A 16260-nucleotide genomic window follows, 5' to 3' on the forward strand; every position below is an offset into this window, starting at 1 on the left:
GACTGCGAGAGAGGGAAGGAGAGAGAGACTGCGAGAGAGGGGGAAGGAGAGAGAGACAGCGAGAGAGGGAAGGAGAGAGAGACAACGAGAGAGGGGAGAAGGAGAGAGGGAAGGAGAGAGAGACAACGAGAGAGGGAAGGAGAGAGAGAGACTGAGAGGGAAGAGAGAGAGACAGCGAGAGAGGGAAGGAGAGAGAGACAGCGAGAGAGGGAAGGAGAGAGACAACGAGAGAGGAAGAGAGAGAGACAGCGAGAGAGGGAAGAGAGAGAGAGCGAGAGAGGGAAGGAGAGAGAGACAGCGAGAGAGGGAAGGAGAGAGAGACTGCGAGAGAGGGAAGGAGAGAGAGACTGCGAGAGAGGGAAGGAGAGAGACTGCGAGAGAGGGAAGGAGAGAGAGACAGCGAGAGAGGGAAGGAGAGAGAGACAGCGAGAGAGGGAAGGAGAGAGAGACAGCGAGAGAGGGAAGGAGAGAGAGACAGCGAGAGAGGGAAGGAGAGAGAGACAGCGAGAGAGGGAAGGAGAGACCACGAGAGACAGCCACGAGAGAGGGAAGGAGAGAGAGACAGCGAGAGAGGGAAGGAGAGAGAGACCACGAGAGAGGGAAGGAGAGAGAGACAGCGAGAGAGGGAAGGAGAGAGAGACAGCGAGAGAGGGAAGGAGAGAGAGACCACGAGAGAGGGAAGGAGAGAGAGACCACGAGAGGGAGGGAAGGAGAGAGAGGGAAGGAGAGAGAGACAACGAGAGAGGGAAGGAGAGAGAGACAACGAGAGAGGGAAGGAGAGAGGAAGGAGAGAGACAACGAGAGAGGGAAGGAGAGAGAGACAGAGAGAGGGAAGGAGAGAGAGACAACGAGAGGGAAGGAGAGAGACAACGAGAGAGGGAAGGAGAGAGAGACAGCGAGAGAGGGAAGGAGAGAGACAGCGAGAGAGGGAAGGAGAGAGAGACAGCGAGGGACGAAAGGAGAGAGAAGCAGCGAGAGACGAAAGGAGAGAGAAGCAGCGAGAGAGGGAAGGAGAGAGAGACTGTGAGGGAGGGAGGGAGGGAGGGAGGCGTCAGAGTACAAATGGATTGTAGTCTGTGTGTGTCTATCAAGGAGACTCCCGCAGACAAAGAGAGTTGCTGGTACGGACTAGAGACACGGGGGTTACTTAACAGTACCCTATGCTGTTGTATGTGTACGTGTGAGTGTCAAAATGTATTACTGTGTGTGTGTGTGTGTGTGTGTGTACATGTACATGTGAGGGTCAAAATGTATTACTGTGTGTGAGGTATACAGTCTTTATTGTGTGAGGTATACAGTCTTTATTGCGTGAGGGTGTAAAGGAGTGCTTAACTGTCTACAGGGAAGTCAGGCGCAGGAGAGCAGACATGGGGAGCAAACGGAGCCCTTTATTGAGGCGAACAGAACACGGTACATAGAAAACTAAACACACACGGGTTACAATAACCAGGCACTAACCAGCCTGGAGTACACACACATTTACATATAACAATTCCACACACAGACATGGGGGGAAACAGAGGGTTATGAGGGAATGCAAACCAGGTGTGCGGAAAAACAAGACGAAACAAATGGAAAATGAAAGGTGGATCGGCGATGGCTAGAAGACCGGTGGCGTTGACCTCCGAATGCCTCCCGAACAAGGAGAGGGACCGACCTCGGCGGAAGTCGTGACAGAGGGTAAACAGTATTTACTGTGTGCGGGTAAACAGTATTTACTGTGTGCGGGTAAACAGTATTTACTGTGTGAGGGTAAACAGTATTTACTGTGTGAGGGGTAAACAGTATTTACTGTGTGAGGGGTAAACAGTATTTACTGTGTGAGGGGTAAACAGTATTTACTGTGTGAGGGGTAAACAGTATTTACTGTGTGAGTGTAAACAGTATTTACTGTGTGAGTGTAAACAGTATTTACTGTGTGAGGGGTAAACAGTATTTACTGTGTGAGGGGTAAACAGTATTTACTGTGTGAGGGGTAAACAGTATTTACTGTGTGAGGGGTAAACAGTATTTACTGTGTGAGGGGTAAACAGTATTTGTCTGCCTATGATGTCACTAGGTTTGTTTTTAACATCAGTGTATTATGTCTGTCTGTATACATCTGTGTGTCTGCGACTCTGCGTGCCTGAGTGTATTTCTGTGTGTGTGTCTCTGTGTCTGTCTAGGTGTGTGTGTGCAGCATGGTAAACACTCTCTGTGTGTGTGTGTGTGTGTGTGTTTACTGTGTGTGGGGGGTAAACTGGAGAGAGGGGGATACTGATGGAGGGGGGTTACACTGCCCCACACTGTTCAAACTGTTTATGCATACCAGTCTGCTCTGAGGGGCTCTCTGTCGCACTCTGTTTACACAAACTTATTTTGGGAAAATTCCACAGAGCTGGACAGGCCCTGACCATAAATCACGGAATCTGCTGCTTTGTGGAATGATAGCTTCTGTCACTCACACACTCATCAACACACACTATTTCTCTCCTCGAAACCATAACAGAGTGTGTGTAAGTGGCAGAGGGCACTGTGTTTGTGAGAAAAGGTGTGAGTGAATTGCATATGTGTGTGTGTGTGTGTGGGGGGGGGGTAATATATTGTGTTGTCTAGGTAATATATTGTGTTGTCTAGGTAATATACTGTGTTGTCTAGGTAATATACTGTGTTGTCTATGTATTATACTGGGTTGTCTAGGTAATATACAGTGTTGTCTAGGTAATATACTGGGTTGTCTAGTTAATATACTGGGTTGTCTAGGTATTATACTGTGTTGTCTAGGTAATATACAGTGTTGTCTAGGTAATATACTGGGTTGTCTAGTTAATATACTGGGTTGTCTAGGTATTATACTGTGTTGTCTAGGTAATATACAGTGTTGTCTACTGTATTATACTGGGTTGTCTAGTATTATACTGTGTTGTCTAGGTAAATACTATTTCTAGGTAATAACTGGGTTGTCTAGTTAATATACTGGGTTGTCTAGGTATTATACTGTGTTGTCTAGGTAATATACAGTGTTGTCTAGTATTATACTGGGTTGTCTAGGTAATATTTACAGTGTTGTCTAGGTAATATACAGTGTTTGTCTGCCTATATGTTGTCTAGGTTTATACTTTTGTCTAGGTAATATACAGTGTTGTCTATGTATATATCTGGGTTGTCTAGGTAATATACAGTGTTGTCTAGGTATTATCTGTGTTGTCTATGTATTATACTGGGTTGTCTAGGTAATATACAGTGTTGTCTAGGTAATATACAGTGTTGTCTAGGTATTATACTGGGTTGTCTAGGTAATATACAGTGTTGTCTAGGTAATATACAGTGTTGTCTAGTTAATATACTGGAGAGTCTAGGTATTATACTGTGTTGTCTAGGTAATATACAGTGTTGTCTATGTATTATACTGTTGTCTAGGTAATATACAGTGTTGTCTATGTATTATACTGGGTTGTCAAACTGTTTATATTATACCAGTTGTCTAGGTAATATACAGTGTTGTCTATGTATTATACTGGGTTGTCTAGGTAATATACAGTGTTGTCTAGGTAATATACTGGGTTGTCTAGGTAATACTGTGTTGTCTAGGTAATATACAGTGTTGTCTATGTATTATACTGGGTTGTCTAGGTAATATACACTGTTGTCTAGGTAATATACAGTGTTGTCTATGTATTATACTGGGTTGTCTAGGTAATATACTGTGTTGTCTAGTATTATACTGGTTGTCTAGGTAATATACAGTGTTGTCTAGGTAATATACAGTGTTTGTCTAGGTAATATACTGTGTTGTCTAGGTAATATACTGTGTTGTCTAGGTAATATACTGTGTTGTCTATGTATTATACTGGGTTGTCTAGGTAATATACAGTGTTGTCTAGGTAATATACTGGGTTGTCTAGTTAATATACTGGGTTGTCTAGGTATTATACTGTGTTGTCTAGGTAATATACAGTGTTGTCTAGGTAATATACTGTGTTGTCTATGTATTATACAGTGTTGTCTAGGTAATATACTGGGTTGTCTAGGTATTATACTGGGTTGTCTAGGTAATATACTGGGTTGTCTAGGTAATATACTGTGTTGTCTAGGTAATATACAGTGTTGTCTATGTATTATACTGGGTTGTCTAGGTAATATACTGTTGTCTATGTATTATACTGGGTTGTCTAGGTAATATACTGGGTTGTCTAGGTAATATACTGGGTTGTCTAGCTAATATACTTGGTTGTCTAGGTAATATACTGTGTTGTCTAGGTAATATACTGTGTTGTCTAGGTAATATACTGGGTTGTCTAGGTAATATACTGGGTTGTCTAGGTAATATACTGGGTTGTCTAGGTAATATACTGTGTTGTCTAGGTAATATACTGGGTTGTCTAGGTAATATACTGGGTTGTCTAGGTAATATACTGGGTTGTCTATACTGGTAGGTATATACTGGGTTGTCTAGGTAATATACTGGGTTGTCTAGGTAATATACAGTGTTGTCTAGGTAATATACTGGGTTGTCTAGGTAATATACTGGGTTGTCTAGGTAATATACTGGGTTGTCTAGGTAATATACTGGGTTGTCTAGGTATTATACTGGGTTGTCTAGGTATTATACTGGGTTGTCTAGGTATTATACTGGGTTGTCTAGGTAATATACAGTGTTGTCTAGGTAATATACTGGGTTGTCTAGGTATTATACTGGGTTGTCTAGGTATTATACTGGGTTGTCTAGGTATTATACTGGGTTGTCTAGGTATTATACTGGGTTGTCTAGGTAATATACTGGGTTGTCTAGGTAATATACTGGGTTGTCTAGGTAATTATACTAGGTATTATACAGTTGTCTAGGTAATATACTGGGTTGTCTAGGTAATATACTGGGTTGTCTAGGTATTATACAGTGTTGTCTAGGTAATATACTGGGTTGTCTAGGTATTATACTGGGTTGTCTAGGTATTATACTGGGTTGTCTAGGTAATATACTGGGTTGTCTAGGTAATATACTGGGTTGTCTAGGTAATATACTGGGTTGTCTAGGTAATATACTGGGTTGTCTAGGTAATATACTGGGTTGTCTAGGTAATATACTGGGTTGTCTAGGTAATATACTGGGTTGTCTAGGTAATATACTGGGTTGTCTAGGTAATATACTGGGTTGTCTAGGTAATATACTGTGTTGTCTAGGTAATATACTGGGTTGTCTAGGTATTATACTGGGTTGTCTAGGTATTATACTGGGTTGTCTAGGTAATATACTGGGTTGTCTAGGTAATATACTGGGTTGTCTAGGTAATATACTGGGTTGTCTAGGTAATATACTGGGTTGTCTAGGTAAAGTCTACACCTTGAAATTCCAAACATGTTCAAAGCTTTCTTTTTCACGCTGGAAATGTGATGCAGGTTCTGAGAATCTGTTGAATGGTTTAAGCTACAAAATATTATGACCCCATCACTGAAATGTAAGACTCTCAGGAACACATACATACATACTATTTCCCTCTACTATGTCCACAAGCCATTAGAACCGAGTGGACAAGACTAAGCACTAAATCAGACTGGGGGGGGAATAACTTAATTAATGATGGTATTGTTTTCTACACAGAATATTATTATTGCCGGATCTTGTGAACTTCCCAATACCTTTCCAATGCCATTGAGTTACTTTAAACCATACTCTTCAGATTGAAATGCTGTCCAAAATACTGTCAGACTGATTTGTAATAGACCGTCATAGCCCCAGTTTAAAAAAAGTAAACATTGGCTGTTGATTACATGATGGGGTCGTGTGAAAAAAAATTGCTAGCAAAATTGGATCCCCTGGTCTACTGCTTGGGTATGATATCTTGCACTGGGAGATGCAGGGGTTTGGTGTGACATTGCCATGCAACAGTGACATCTGCTGGTAACTTTTAACAGTGCTTCTAAACATCTGGGGAACAACCTACTTGGGAGATGTGTACAGACAGAGAATTTGATTTTATATTTCACCTTTATTTAACCAGGTAGGCTAGTAGAGAACACCTTTATTTAACCAGGTAGGCTAGTTGAGAACACCTTTATTTAACCAGGTAGGCTAGTTGAGAACACCTTTATTTAACCAGGTAGGCTAGTTGAGAACACCTTTATTTAACCAGGTAGGCTAGTTGAGAACACCTTTATTTAACCAGGTAGGCTAGTTGAGAACACCTTTATTTAACCAGGTAGGCTAGTTGAGAACACCTTTATTTAACCAGGTAGGCTAGTTGAGAACACCTTTATTTAACCAGGTAGGCTAGTTGAGAACACCTTTATTTAACCAGGTAGGCTAGTTGAGAACACCTTTATTTAACCAGGTAGGCTAGTTGAGAACAAATTCTCATTTGCAACTGCGACCTGGCCAAGATAAAGCTGTGCAACACGAACAACCACACAGAGTTACACGTGGAATAAACATACATAAGATCACAAATACAGTAGAAAAATCTATATACAGCATGTGCAAATGAGGAAGGATAAGAGAAGTAAGACAATAAATAGGCCATGGTGGCGAAGTAATTACAATATAGCGATTAAACACTGGAGTGATAGATGTGCAGAAGATGAATGTGCAAGTAGAGATACTGGGGTGCAAAGGAGCAAGATAAATAAACGAATACAGTATGGGGATGAGGTAGTTGGATGGGCTATTTACAGATGACCTATGTACAGGTGCAGTGATCTGTGAGATGCTCGGACAGCTGATGCTTAAAGCTAGTGAGGGAGGTATGAGTCTCTAGCTTCAGTGATTTTTGCAGTTCATTCCAGTCATTGGCAGCAGAGAACTGGAAGAAGAGGCAGCCAAAGGGGGAATTGGTTTTGGGAGTGACCAGTGAGATATACCTGCTAGAGCGCATGCTACGGGTGGGTGCTGCTATGGTGACCAGTGAGCTGAGATAAGGCGGAGCTTTACCTAGCAGAGACTTGTAGATAACCTGTAGCCAGTGGGTTTAGCGATGAGTATGAAGCGATGACCATTCAACAAGAGCATAGAGGTTGCAGTGGTGGGTAAGTGTATGGGCTTTTGGTGACAAAACGGATGGCACTGTGATAGACTGCAACCAATTTGTTGAGTAGAGTGTTGGAGGCTATTTTACAGATGACATCGCCAAAGTCGAGGATTGGTAGGATCGTCAGTTTTACGAGGGTATGTTTAGCTGCATGAGTGAAGGATGCTTTGTTGCGAAATAGGAAGCCAATTCTAGATTTAATTTTGGATTAGAGATGCTTAATGTGAGTCTGAAAGGAGAGTTTACAGTCTAACCAGACACCTAGGTATTTGTAGTTGTCCACATATTCCAAGTCAGAACCGTCCAGAGTAGTGATGCTTGACGGGCGGGCAGGTGCGGGCAGCGATCGGTTGAAGGGCATGCTCTTACTTTTAACTGGAAATTTAAGAGCAGTTGGAGGCAACGGAAGGAGAGTTGTATGGCACTGAAGCTCGTCTGGAGGTTAGTTAACACAGTGTCCTGAAGTAGTTGATGAACCAGGCGAGGCAGCCATTTGAGAAACCAAGGCTGTTGAGTCTGCCAAGAAGAATGTGGTGATTGACAGAGTCGAAAGCCTTGGCCAGGTGGATGAATACAGCTGCACAGTAATGTCTCTTATCGATGGCAGTTATGATATCGTTTAGGACCTTGAGCGTAGCTGAGGTGCACCCATGACCAGCTCTGAAACCAGATTGCAGTGTAGAAGTGGTCGGTAATTGTCACACCCTGACCTTAGATATCTCTGTTTTTCTATATATTTTCTTTAGGTCAGGGTGTGACTAGGGTGGGTACTCTAGTTTTTGTATGTCTAGGGTTTTTGTATGTCTAGGGTTTTTGTATGTCTAGGTTTTTTTGTATGTTTATATTGGCCTGATATGGTTCCCAATCAGAGACAGCTGTTTATCGTTGTCTCTGATTGGGGATCATATTTAGGTAGCCATTTTCCTAATTTGTGTTGTGGGATCTTGTCTATGTATAGTTGCCTTCTGTAGCTTGCACATCTGTAGCTTCACGTTTCGGTTGGTTGGTGGTTGTTTGTTTGTTATGTTAGGTGAGTTTAAGTTTAGTAAAATTACGTGGAACTCTACTCACGCTGCGCCTTGGCCCCATCATTATGACGAACGTGACAGTAATCTGTTTGTTGACTTAGCTTTCGAAGACCTTAGAAAGGCGGGGTAGGATAGATATAGGTCTGTAGAAATTTGGGTCTAGAGTGTCTCCCCCTTTGAAGAGGAGGATGACCGCAGCAGCTTTCCCATCTTTGGGGATCTCAGACGATACGAAAGAGGTTGAACAGGCTAGTAATAGGGATTGCAACAATTTCGGCAGATCATTTTAGAAAGAGAGGGTCCAGATTGTCTAGCCCGGCTGATTTGTAGGGGTCCAGATTTTGCAGCTCTTTCAGAACATCAGCTATCTGGATTTGGGTGAAGGAGAAATGAGGGAGGCTTGGGTGAGTTGCTGTGGGGAGTGCAGGGCTGTTGACCGGGGTAGGGGTAGCCAGGTGAAAAGCATGGCCAGCCGTAATAAAATGCTTATTGAAATTCTCAAATTCTCAACACTGTCACCACCGATAAATTCCCACTTATTGGTGGTGACAGTGTTTCCTAGTCTCAGTGCAGTGGGCAGCTGGGAGGAGGTGCTCTTATTCTCCATGGATTTATCGGTGGTGACAGTGTTTCCTAGTCTCAGTGCAGTGGGCAGCTGGGAGGAGGTGCTCTTATTCTCCATAGACTTTAGTGTCCCCAAACTATTTTAAGTTTGTGCTACAGGATGCAAATTTCTGCTTGAAAAAGCTAACCTTAGCTTTCCTAACTGCCTGTGTATATTTGTTCCTGACTTCCCTGAAAAGTTCCATAGCACTGGGGCTATTCGATGCTAATGCAGAACGCCACAGAATGTTTTTGTGCTGGTCAAAGGCAGTCAGGTCTGGAGTGAACCAAGGGCTATATCTGTTCCTGGTTATACATTTTTTCAAAGGGGCATGCTTATTTAAGATGGTGAGGAAGGCACTTTTAAAGAATGACCAGGCATCCTCTACTGACGGGATGAGATCAATATCCTTCCAGGAGACCCGGGCCAGGTCGATTAGGAAGGCCTGCTCGCTGAAGTGTTTTAGGGAGCGTTTAATAGTGATGAGGGGTGGTCGTTTGATTGCAGACCCGTTACGGATGCAGGCAATGAGGCAGTGATCGCTGAGACCTTGGTTGAAAACAGCAGAGGTGTATTTGGAGGGCAAGTTGGTTAGGATGATATCTATGAGGGTGCCCATGTTTACGGATTTGGGGTTGTACCGGGTGGGTTCAGTTATAATTTGTGAGAGATTGAGGGCATCAAGCTTAGATTGCAGGATGGACAGGGTGTTAAGCATGTCCCAGTTTAGGTCACCTAGCAGCACTAGCTCTGAAGATAGATGGGGGGGCAATCAGTTCACATATGGTGTCCAGGGCACAGCTGAGGGCAGAGGGTGGTCTATTTCAAGGGGCAACAGGGAGAGTCTTGTTTCTGGAAAGTTGGATTTTTAAAAGTAGAAGCTCGAATTGTTTGGGTACAGACCTGGATAGTAAGACAGAACTCTGCAGGCCATCTCTGCAATAGATTACAACACCGCCCCTTTTGGCAGTTCTATCTTGATGGAAAACGTTATAGTTAGGGATGGAAATTTCAGGGTTTTTGGTGGAGTCAAAAAAGAAGAGGTGGAGGCAAAGCGTGTTTTTTTTCCACCCAAAATCAGAGGTCAATGAGTGTTAATTAGTCTACACATTTTTTTTATTGCTATAAGTTTAGTAATGGTTAGGTTGTTACAAATGTACTTATGTAAGTGGACACACGTGGCATTTCGGCCATTTTGAGAAAAAAATGACATGTATTTCCATTTAGAGCGGTCACTTGAATATCTTGTCAATATAATAGTACATATTTGGTACAGATCAGAGACGCACCAACCAATCACGAAAACACAGCCAGAAGGTGGTCCACCTCTCAGTGCCTGGTTCCTCTCTAGGTTTCTTCCTTGTTTTTTTCCTAGCCGCTGTGCTGTTGCTTCTGCTTAGGTTGCTCATTGAGGTTTAGGCTGGGTGACTGTAAAGCACTTTCTAACAACTGCTGCTGTAAAAAAGATGTTTGATGGACTGACTTAACAATAACAACAACAAGAGCGTTTTGGTATGGTTAAGCACCCACTTTTACAAGTACTCACGGTTTATTTCAATACCTTAGAAATGGCAGGAGGCACACAGGCTACGAGTTTCTGAAGCTGTGAAGCTATAATAAGCACCAGAGTTACAGATACATATTCATATCAACAAGAGAGAAACATATGTACAAATATAAATTAAATTAAAACACTTCTCCACCTCCTATGATGCTCTTACTATCAATGACTGTGATTGTATTCAATTCAAATACTCTTCGCCACAGGTAGGCAGGATAACACTGGAAGATAACTAAAAAAATGTCATGCCTGCTTGAGATGAGAAGGTATGTTTCAGTCTAATATAATTGGCTTAAAAGATTACAATAACATACTGTAGTGCAAGAGAAATACTGACTGACAGAATACCATTTTTTAACAGATTTTAAAAAAATACACAATTCACATTCATGACTCTTTTGGTCCAAAGAGAATACAAAGTAAGATGGGATATGCTGGCATAGCTATACAGACAGCTATGTCTTCACAAAAGTCTTCAATTGACGAGGGTCCAATAACAAAACATTCTCTTTCCCCTATCCCTTGTTGACTCCCCCTCGCAGATCTAAAAAGACTGGATATGTAGAAGAAAAAATATGCTGAAAAGTGAAGGACCTAGGCGAAAGGGTTGAAGGCAGAAATGGAACTAGGCCCAAAGCCTAATTGACTGTTATGTCTCAGATCCAATCCTTGCAAATCTTCAAAGGGGCAATCATTGGGCTAAAGGGACCAGGGATGGGTTTGGAATCAAGCCTAATGTCATGTTGTATCTTATTATTCCAGGTATAGGTTGCCCTTAGGCACAGATACAGGATCAGCTTAGTGAGTTTAAGCTCCCTCCAGATTCTTACCTTGAAGAGACATTTCACTCATAAATAAAATGTCAAATGTTTTCAGACCTCTAGAGTATTCTAATGAAACCGCGTCACATAATATAGCTTATGTAGATCCAGCTATAGTGGGTTTTATCTTGACATTAGACTACTTTAGAGGTCTGAAAATGTCTGTCAAACTTTGATTTGAAAGCGTAATGTCCCTTTAACCATTGGGAGGGGAAATGGCCTGTGTCTATATGGGTGTCCTGTACATACACGGACAGGCTTTAGTGATTGCGGACGTTGAAGAACCCCACGCTGGTCGGCGACTCCTTCACTGTTACCGTGACGAAGTTGGCGGTGACATCCGTGACGAACACGTGCTCTAGAAGGCTCCGCGCCGGCCGCCAGTCCGTCTCCGTTTCCATCTCCATAGAGACAAGGCGGGCCCTGTTGTTGTTGTCGGGATAGGGGGAGTCACACTCTTCTGATTCGCTGCTGCTGGTGTCATCTGAGTCACCCGTGCTGAGCTCGTTAAGGGTCCGGGAGTTCCGCTCATTAACGGTAAGGCTCTGTCCTGACTTCCTGTCCTCCTGTCTCCCCCCGTTAGCTCTGCCTCTGCGGGCTGTGGACACGCCTCCCTGTGCCTGTACACTCCCCCTTTCTCCACCCTTCCATTCCCCCTCCCTACACCCCCTGGTCCCTTGTTGTCCATCTCTCTCTCTGTCTCTGCCCCAGTGTCCTTCCCTCTCTCCCCCCTCTCCACTCTGGCTGGTGGCACGCTTCCAGAGTGCAGTGCCCCTCCCCCTAACCCTCCCGACACCAGGCCCTGGTTCAGCCCAGACGAGGTGTGTGTCTCTTTAATGCTCCCCCCTGCTCTTTTTCCTGCCGGGCTGGCACTGCTTCTCAGGCTCAACCTCGAAACTGCAACTCCAGTGGTGCTGGAGGTCCCGTTTCCCTGGGGACCATTGCCGGGCGCAATTCTTTTGACACTCTGCAGGTTGAGAGCCCGGAGGCTGAGGGCCTGACTGATGCGGTCTCTGGCCGAGGGAGGGGTAGAGGAGGGGGGCTTGGCTCCCTGCTGCTGAACCACCATCCCTGCCTGACCTCCTGGGCCCTCCTGCTGCCTCCTCTGCCCAGCTGGGAAGCGCTGAGCTGGGCTACATGCCGTTGAAGAGCCCCCACACCCACTGGAGGTCTTGGAGCTGTGGAGACAGAGTGTGGATGTAGACATCCCTGGTTTTAGAGAGGAAGCCACCTTGAACCCTTCTGCTCTGCCATTGCTGCTGCCGGCGTCGGAGACAGAGAGGGAGCGCTTCAGATCTGACCAGCCCTTACTGTAAGGCTGGGGAGGTCTGCAGAGAGAGGAAGAGGAGGATGGAGAGGATGGGGTGGGGGTGTTGGTCGACATGGAGCGACCTGACCAAATGGAGTTCAGCGGCCCAGGTTTGGAGGCCCCTGCCTGGTAGAAGGCCCCTCCAGCAGCCACCTGGTGTGCCACCTCATCTCTGGAGCCCCGGCTGGAGCTCAGGCCAGTGTAGGTGAAACTGGCTGGCTGTAGAGGCTTCTTCACCCCCCCTCGGGGTTCCTCTTTGAAGGGCTCGCGGGGGGGCCTGAGGACCTGCTGGTGGCGAGAAGGAGAAGGGGGCGGGAGGGGCGGCCGGGTCTTTGCCTGTCTCAAAGCCCTCAGCTCGGGGAGCAGCGGTTTTCTCCCGCGCTTTTTCCGGGCGGGCTCATTTTTGGCCACAACAATCTGGGGCCTCTTCTGGGGGACGGGGTAGAGGTTGCGGAGGCGAGGACCTGGTTTGGCCTTCTTCCTGTGGTCTTCCTCTTCTTCTTCTTCTGAGGAAGAGGAGGAGGGAGAGGAGGACAGGCCGGATGAAGAGGAGGAGGAGGAGCGGTCGGATTTGGTTTCAGTTGGTTCTGGTTCCTAAAGACGGAGAGAGAGAGAGAGAGTTTTTTTATATTCATCATTCAAACAAACAAATGAATTGCTGCTACTGTTGTAAATATAATGGACCAATCATTGAGAAGACATTACAAGTATAATTAACATGACTAAAGGAAGTCAATTTGCTGCATTTGTGGTAGTAAGTCGTGACTAAATCGTATATGTTTGGATAGCAGCAACAGTGTGATGATTACCAGAATTTTCCGTGGACGTCCCCTTGGCCTCTTCCCTCTCTTACGGAAGAGTAGCTCCCTCTCTTGCGCTCTGTAGAAAACACACACACACACACAGTCAGATACAGTCACTGACAATGTTCTGCCTCTTTAAAAATGCCTCCTTCCTTACTTGAAGAGACTACTGATCTTAATAACTGAATAAGTGAAAGTTTAATTGAACCAATTTGGTTAAGTCAGATATAAGTGATTGCTTCAAGGAGGAAGGATGCATTTGACCAGGGCAAGTCTAATACACACATTAAATATGAAGGGGTTCTTGTCAAACAACTGAACCACTGTCGTATGATATCAATAACACACCTCTTGTGGAAGGCAGCCAGTAATCTGGGGTCCAGAATATTCTCTTCAGGCTCCCAACTGTTATGTCTGTAAAGAAAACCCAATATTATATTAAAAAAAATATAAAAAATAAACGGTTTATTAGTGCACAGTAGAGAGATATTGCACATATAATGTCAAACCATGAATTCTCTGTTCAGGTCGATCTAGTTTAAATCGCCTTTTTCAGATACAATGTCAGACATAGTCGCATCATATTTAAAAAACAAAACATAATTCACGTTGTGTCTAAATAAAATATTAAGACTATTTGCTGAATAATAGCAAATATTGAGAGTAGCTGTTCATTGTTTAGGGCTAGCGTAAATGTAAATGGCTGAAACTGGAGCGTTTGCTCGGAGATGTACATTCAGCAACATAAAGATGGTTTTGTATGGAAACATTATTGGTAAACTAGCACGACGAAAGCACGGCTGCATGCAAATAGTGGGCGTTCCATATTCCCGCTGCTACAGTTCGCTACGGTAGTAGGGTGATGCCTGCTCACGTTACTGAATACCGATTTGGCATCGTAACATAAACTGCTCGGGCTAAAGAAAATAAAGCAAGACACAGAAACGGCGAACACCATCGTCTTTCTTCCATGCATCATGCAGTCTATCCAAAAAACACGGGAATAATCTCCGATTGTAAATATTACGGATGTGAAAGCAATCCGGGGTTGCCTGGGCTCAAGGGATACATTGTTGTCATTGTTTAGCTCAGCCAGCTGCTTGCTAAATAGCTACTCACTTGGACGACCACCCTCTCCACTTCACCAAATACTCAAACTTCCCCTGCAAAGGAGAAGATTGGGAAAGAGTTAAACGATTGAACAGGGTCTCATGTTTTCATATTAGGATAAGATACGTTATTTCATACCTTTCGTGGACGTTTGTTGAGGATGCATTCGGCGTCAAATACGTGCCCTACAGTTACCCCCTCCATTGCTACAGCCCCTCTCTCCTTTTTTTACGAAAGGAAAAGCGGAACAGGGAGAAAATATTGCCCTCCAGCGGCATCCGTAGTTCAGGCACCCGTGCATCTGATACGTCACTTTCACTTCTTCATTCTAGAGCCCCTGTATAGCTTTTTGTTTTAAGAGCCTCGTTATTACAGTGTTACAATTATTATCCGATATTTTCTAGGCTCCATAAAAGGCAAATACTTCGAACATTTAAGTTATTTAAGTTAAGTTATTATTCGACCATTAAACTTGAGTATTACATTTCACATGCAAGATATTTGTATATATAAAATATTTCAGCACACTTGTCAGAATTTCACAGTGATCAAAGTTATTATGTACATTTTAGAGCGACTTACAGTTAGTTGATTCAGGTAGCTGGGTAAGACAACCACATATGTTAACTCAGTCATAGTAAGTAAACGTTTTTCTCAATAAAACTTGTTTTTTTCCCCTGGGTGTTATAGGCATCGCTTCAGCCCCTCCATTTGATGGGCCAGCCCCACGATTGGTCCTTTCAAACTTTGGTCGCTTGCCAGTACTCTCTGATTCGCTCTACGCAAAGATGTCTGAAGCTACCTGTATCTCCCTAGCGAGTCCCGATAGGCCGATGAAGCCATGTGAGAGGTCCTCCACCACCCTCAGTGTCACTGGTTGGCCGATATCCTGCAGTTTCTTGGCAAGCATCACAGAGTCATCCAACAACGCATCCCGTGCAGAGGCCTGTGGGGACAGACAGGGGAGTAAGAATGACAAAAAACTCTGAAAGATTTAAGTGGAAAGACCATCAATAGTGGAGAGTGTTAGAAAGACTAGTGAACAAGGTAAAATAGATCCATTGCAGTAAAATGTGTATTCCTTTGCTTTCTTTATCTTTTCCATCCCTCTCAACCTATAAACCTGTCTTACTAAATGTGTTGACTCCACCCCACACACCCCTTTACCCTCCCTCCCTCCCTTCTAGTACTCTCTCATTCCTTTCACGTCCTTCATTCCTTCCGTACCTGTGTCGGCATTGATACGCTTGAAGATCACCCCTTAGGGCAGCAGGTGTCACGCCCTGATCTGTTTCACCTGTCCTTGTGATTGTCTCCACCCACTCCAGGTGTCACTTATTTTCCCCAGTGTATTTATCCCTGTGTTTCCTGTCTCTCTATGCCAGTTCATCTTGTATGTTTCCAAGTCAACCAGCGGTTTTCCCGGTCGCCTGCTTTTTCCAGTCCTCACGGTTTTGACACTTGCCTGTTTCTGGACTCTGTACCCGCCTGCCTGTCCATTCTGCCGGCCTTGACCATGAGCCTGTCTGCCACTCTGTACCTCCTGGACTCTGTACCCGCCTGCCTGTCCATTCTGCCGGCCTTGACCATGAGCCTGTCTGCCACTCTGTACCTCCTGGACTCTGTACCCGCCTGCCTGTCCATTCTGCCGGCCTTGACCATGAGCCTGTCTGCCACTCTGTACCTCCTGGACTCTGTACCCGCCTGCCTGTCCATTCTGCCGGCCTTGACCATGAGCCTGTCTGCCACTCTGTACCTCTTGGACTCTGATCTGGTTTTGACCTTTTTGCCTGTCCACGACCTTTCTCTTGCCTACCCCTTTGGATTAATAAACATTGTAAGACTCCAACCATATGCCTCCTGTGTCTGCATCTGGGTCTCACCTTGTGCCTTGATAGCAGGAGCAGAGAAGGCGGGGGCGAGCTGCCAGTGGTGTGCAGGTTAGCAGGAGCAGAGAAGGCGGGAGGGCGAGCTGTCAGTGGTGTGCAGGTTAGCAGGAGCAGAGAAGGCGGGAGGGCGAGCT

At 44.7% G+C, this 16260-nt stretch overlaps 1 protein-coding gene across 1 annotated transcript; it reads right to left on the reverse strand.

The window, feature by feature from the left end:
• Positions 1–10140: 10140 nt before the first annotated feature.
• LOC112247229 (chromobox protein homolog 2) lies at positions 10141–15334 on the reverse strand. Its single transcript, XM_024415941.2, has 5 exons — positions 14376–15334; positions 14247–14290; positions 13476–13541; positions 13134–13203; positions 10141–12918 (listed from the first exon to the last, which is right to left on the reverse strand). The coding sequence occupies exons 1-5, from the start codon at positions 14439–14441 to the stop codon at positions 11374–11376; spliced, it is 1791 nt and encodes a 596-aa protein (XP_024271709.2). The 5' UTR covers positions 14442–15334; the 3' UTR covers positions 10141–11373.
• Positions 15335–16260: the final 926 nt, after the last annotated feature.

The sequence above is a fragment of the Oncorhynchus tshawytscha genome, linkage group LG25 (assembly GCF_018296145.1).
Source record: "Oncorhynchus tshawytscha isolate Ot180627B linkage group LG25, Otsh_v2.0, whole genome shotgun sequence".
Lineage (NCBI taxonomy): Eukaryota > Metazoa > Chordata > Actinopteri > Salmoniformes > Salmonidae > Oncorhynchus > Oncorhynchus tshawytscha.

What these genes read in the sequence shown, in the direction of transcription:
- LOC112247229 (XM_024415941.2), bottom strand. Translation starts at nt 14,441, where the DNA reads ATGGAGGGGGTAACTGTAGGGCACGTATTTGACGCCGAATGCATCCTC. An exon ending in TGGAGAGGGTGGTCGTCCAA is followed by an intron (nt 13,542 to 14,246) that starts GTGAGTAGCTAT and finishes TTTTCTTTACAG; the next exon opens with ACATAACAGTTGGGAGCCTG. An exon ending in GACGTCCACGGAAAATTCTG is followed by an intron (nt 12,919 to 13,133) that starts GTAATCATCACA and finishes CTCCGTCTTTAG; the next exon opens with GAACCAGAACCAACTGAAAC.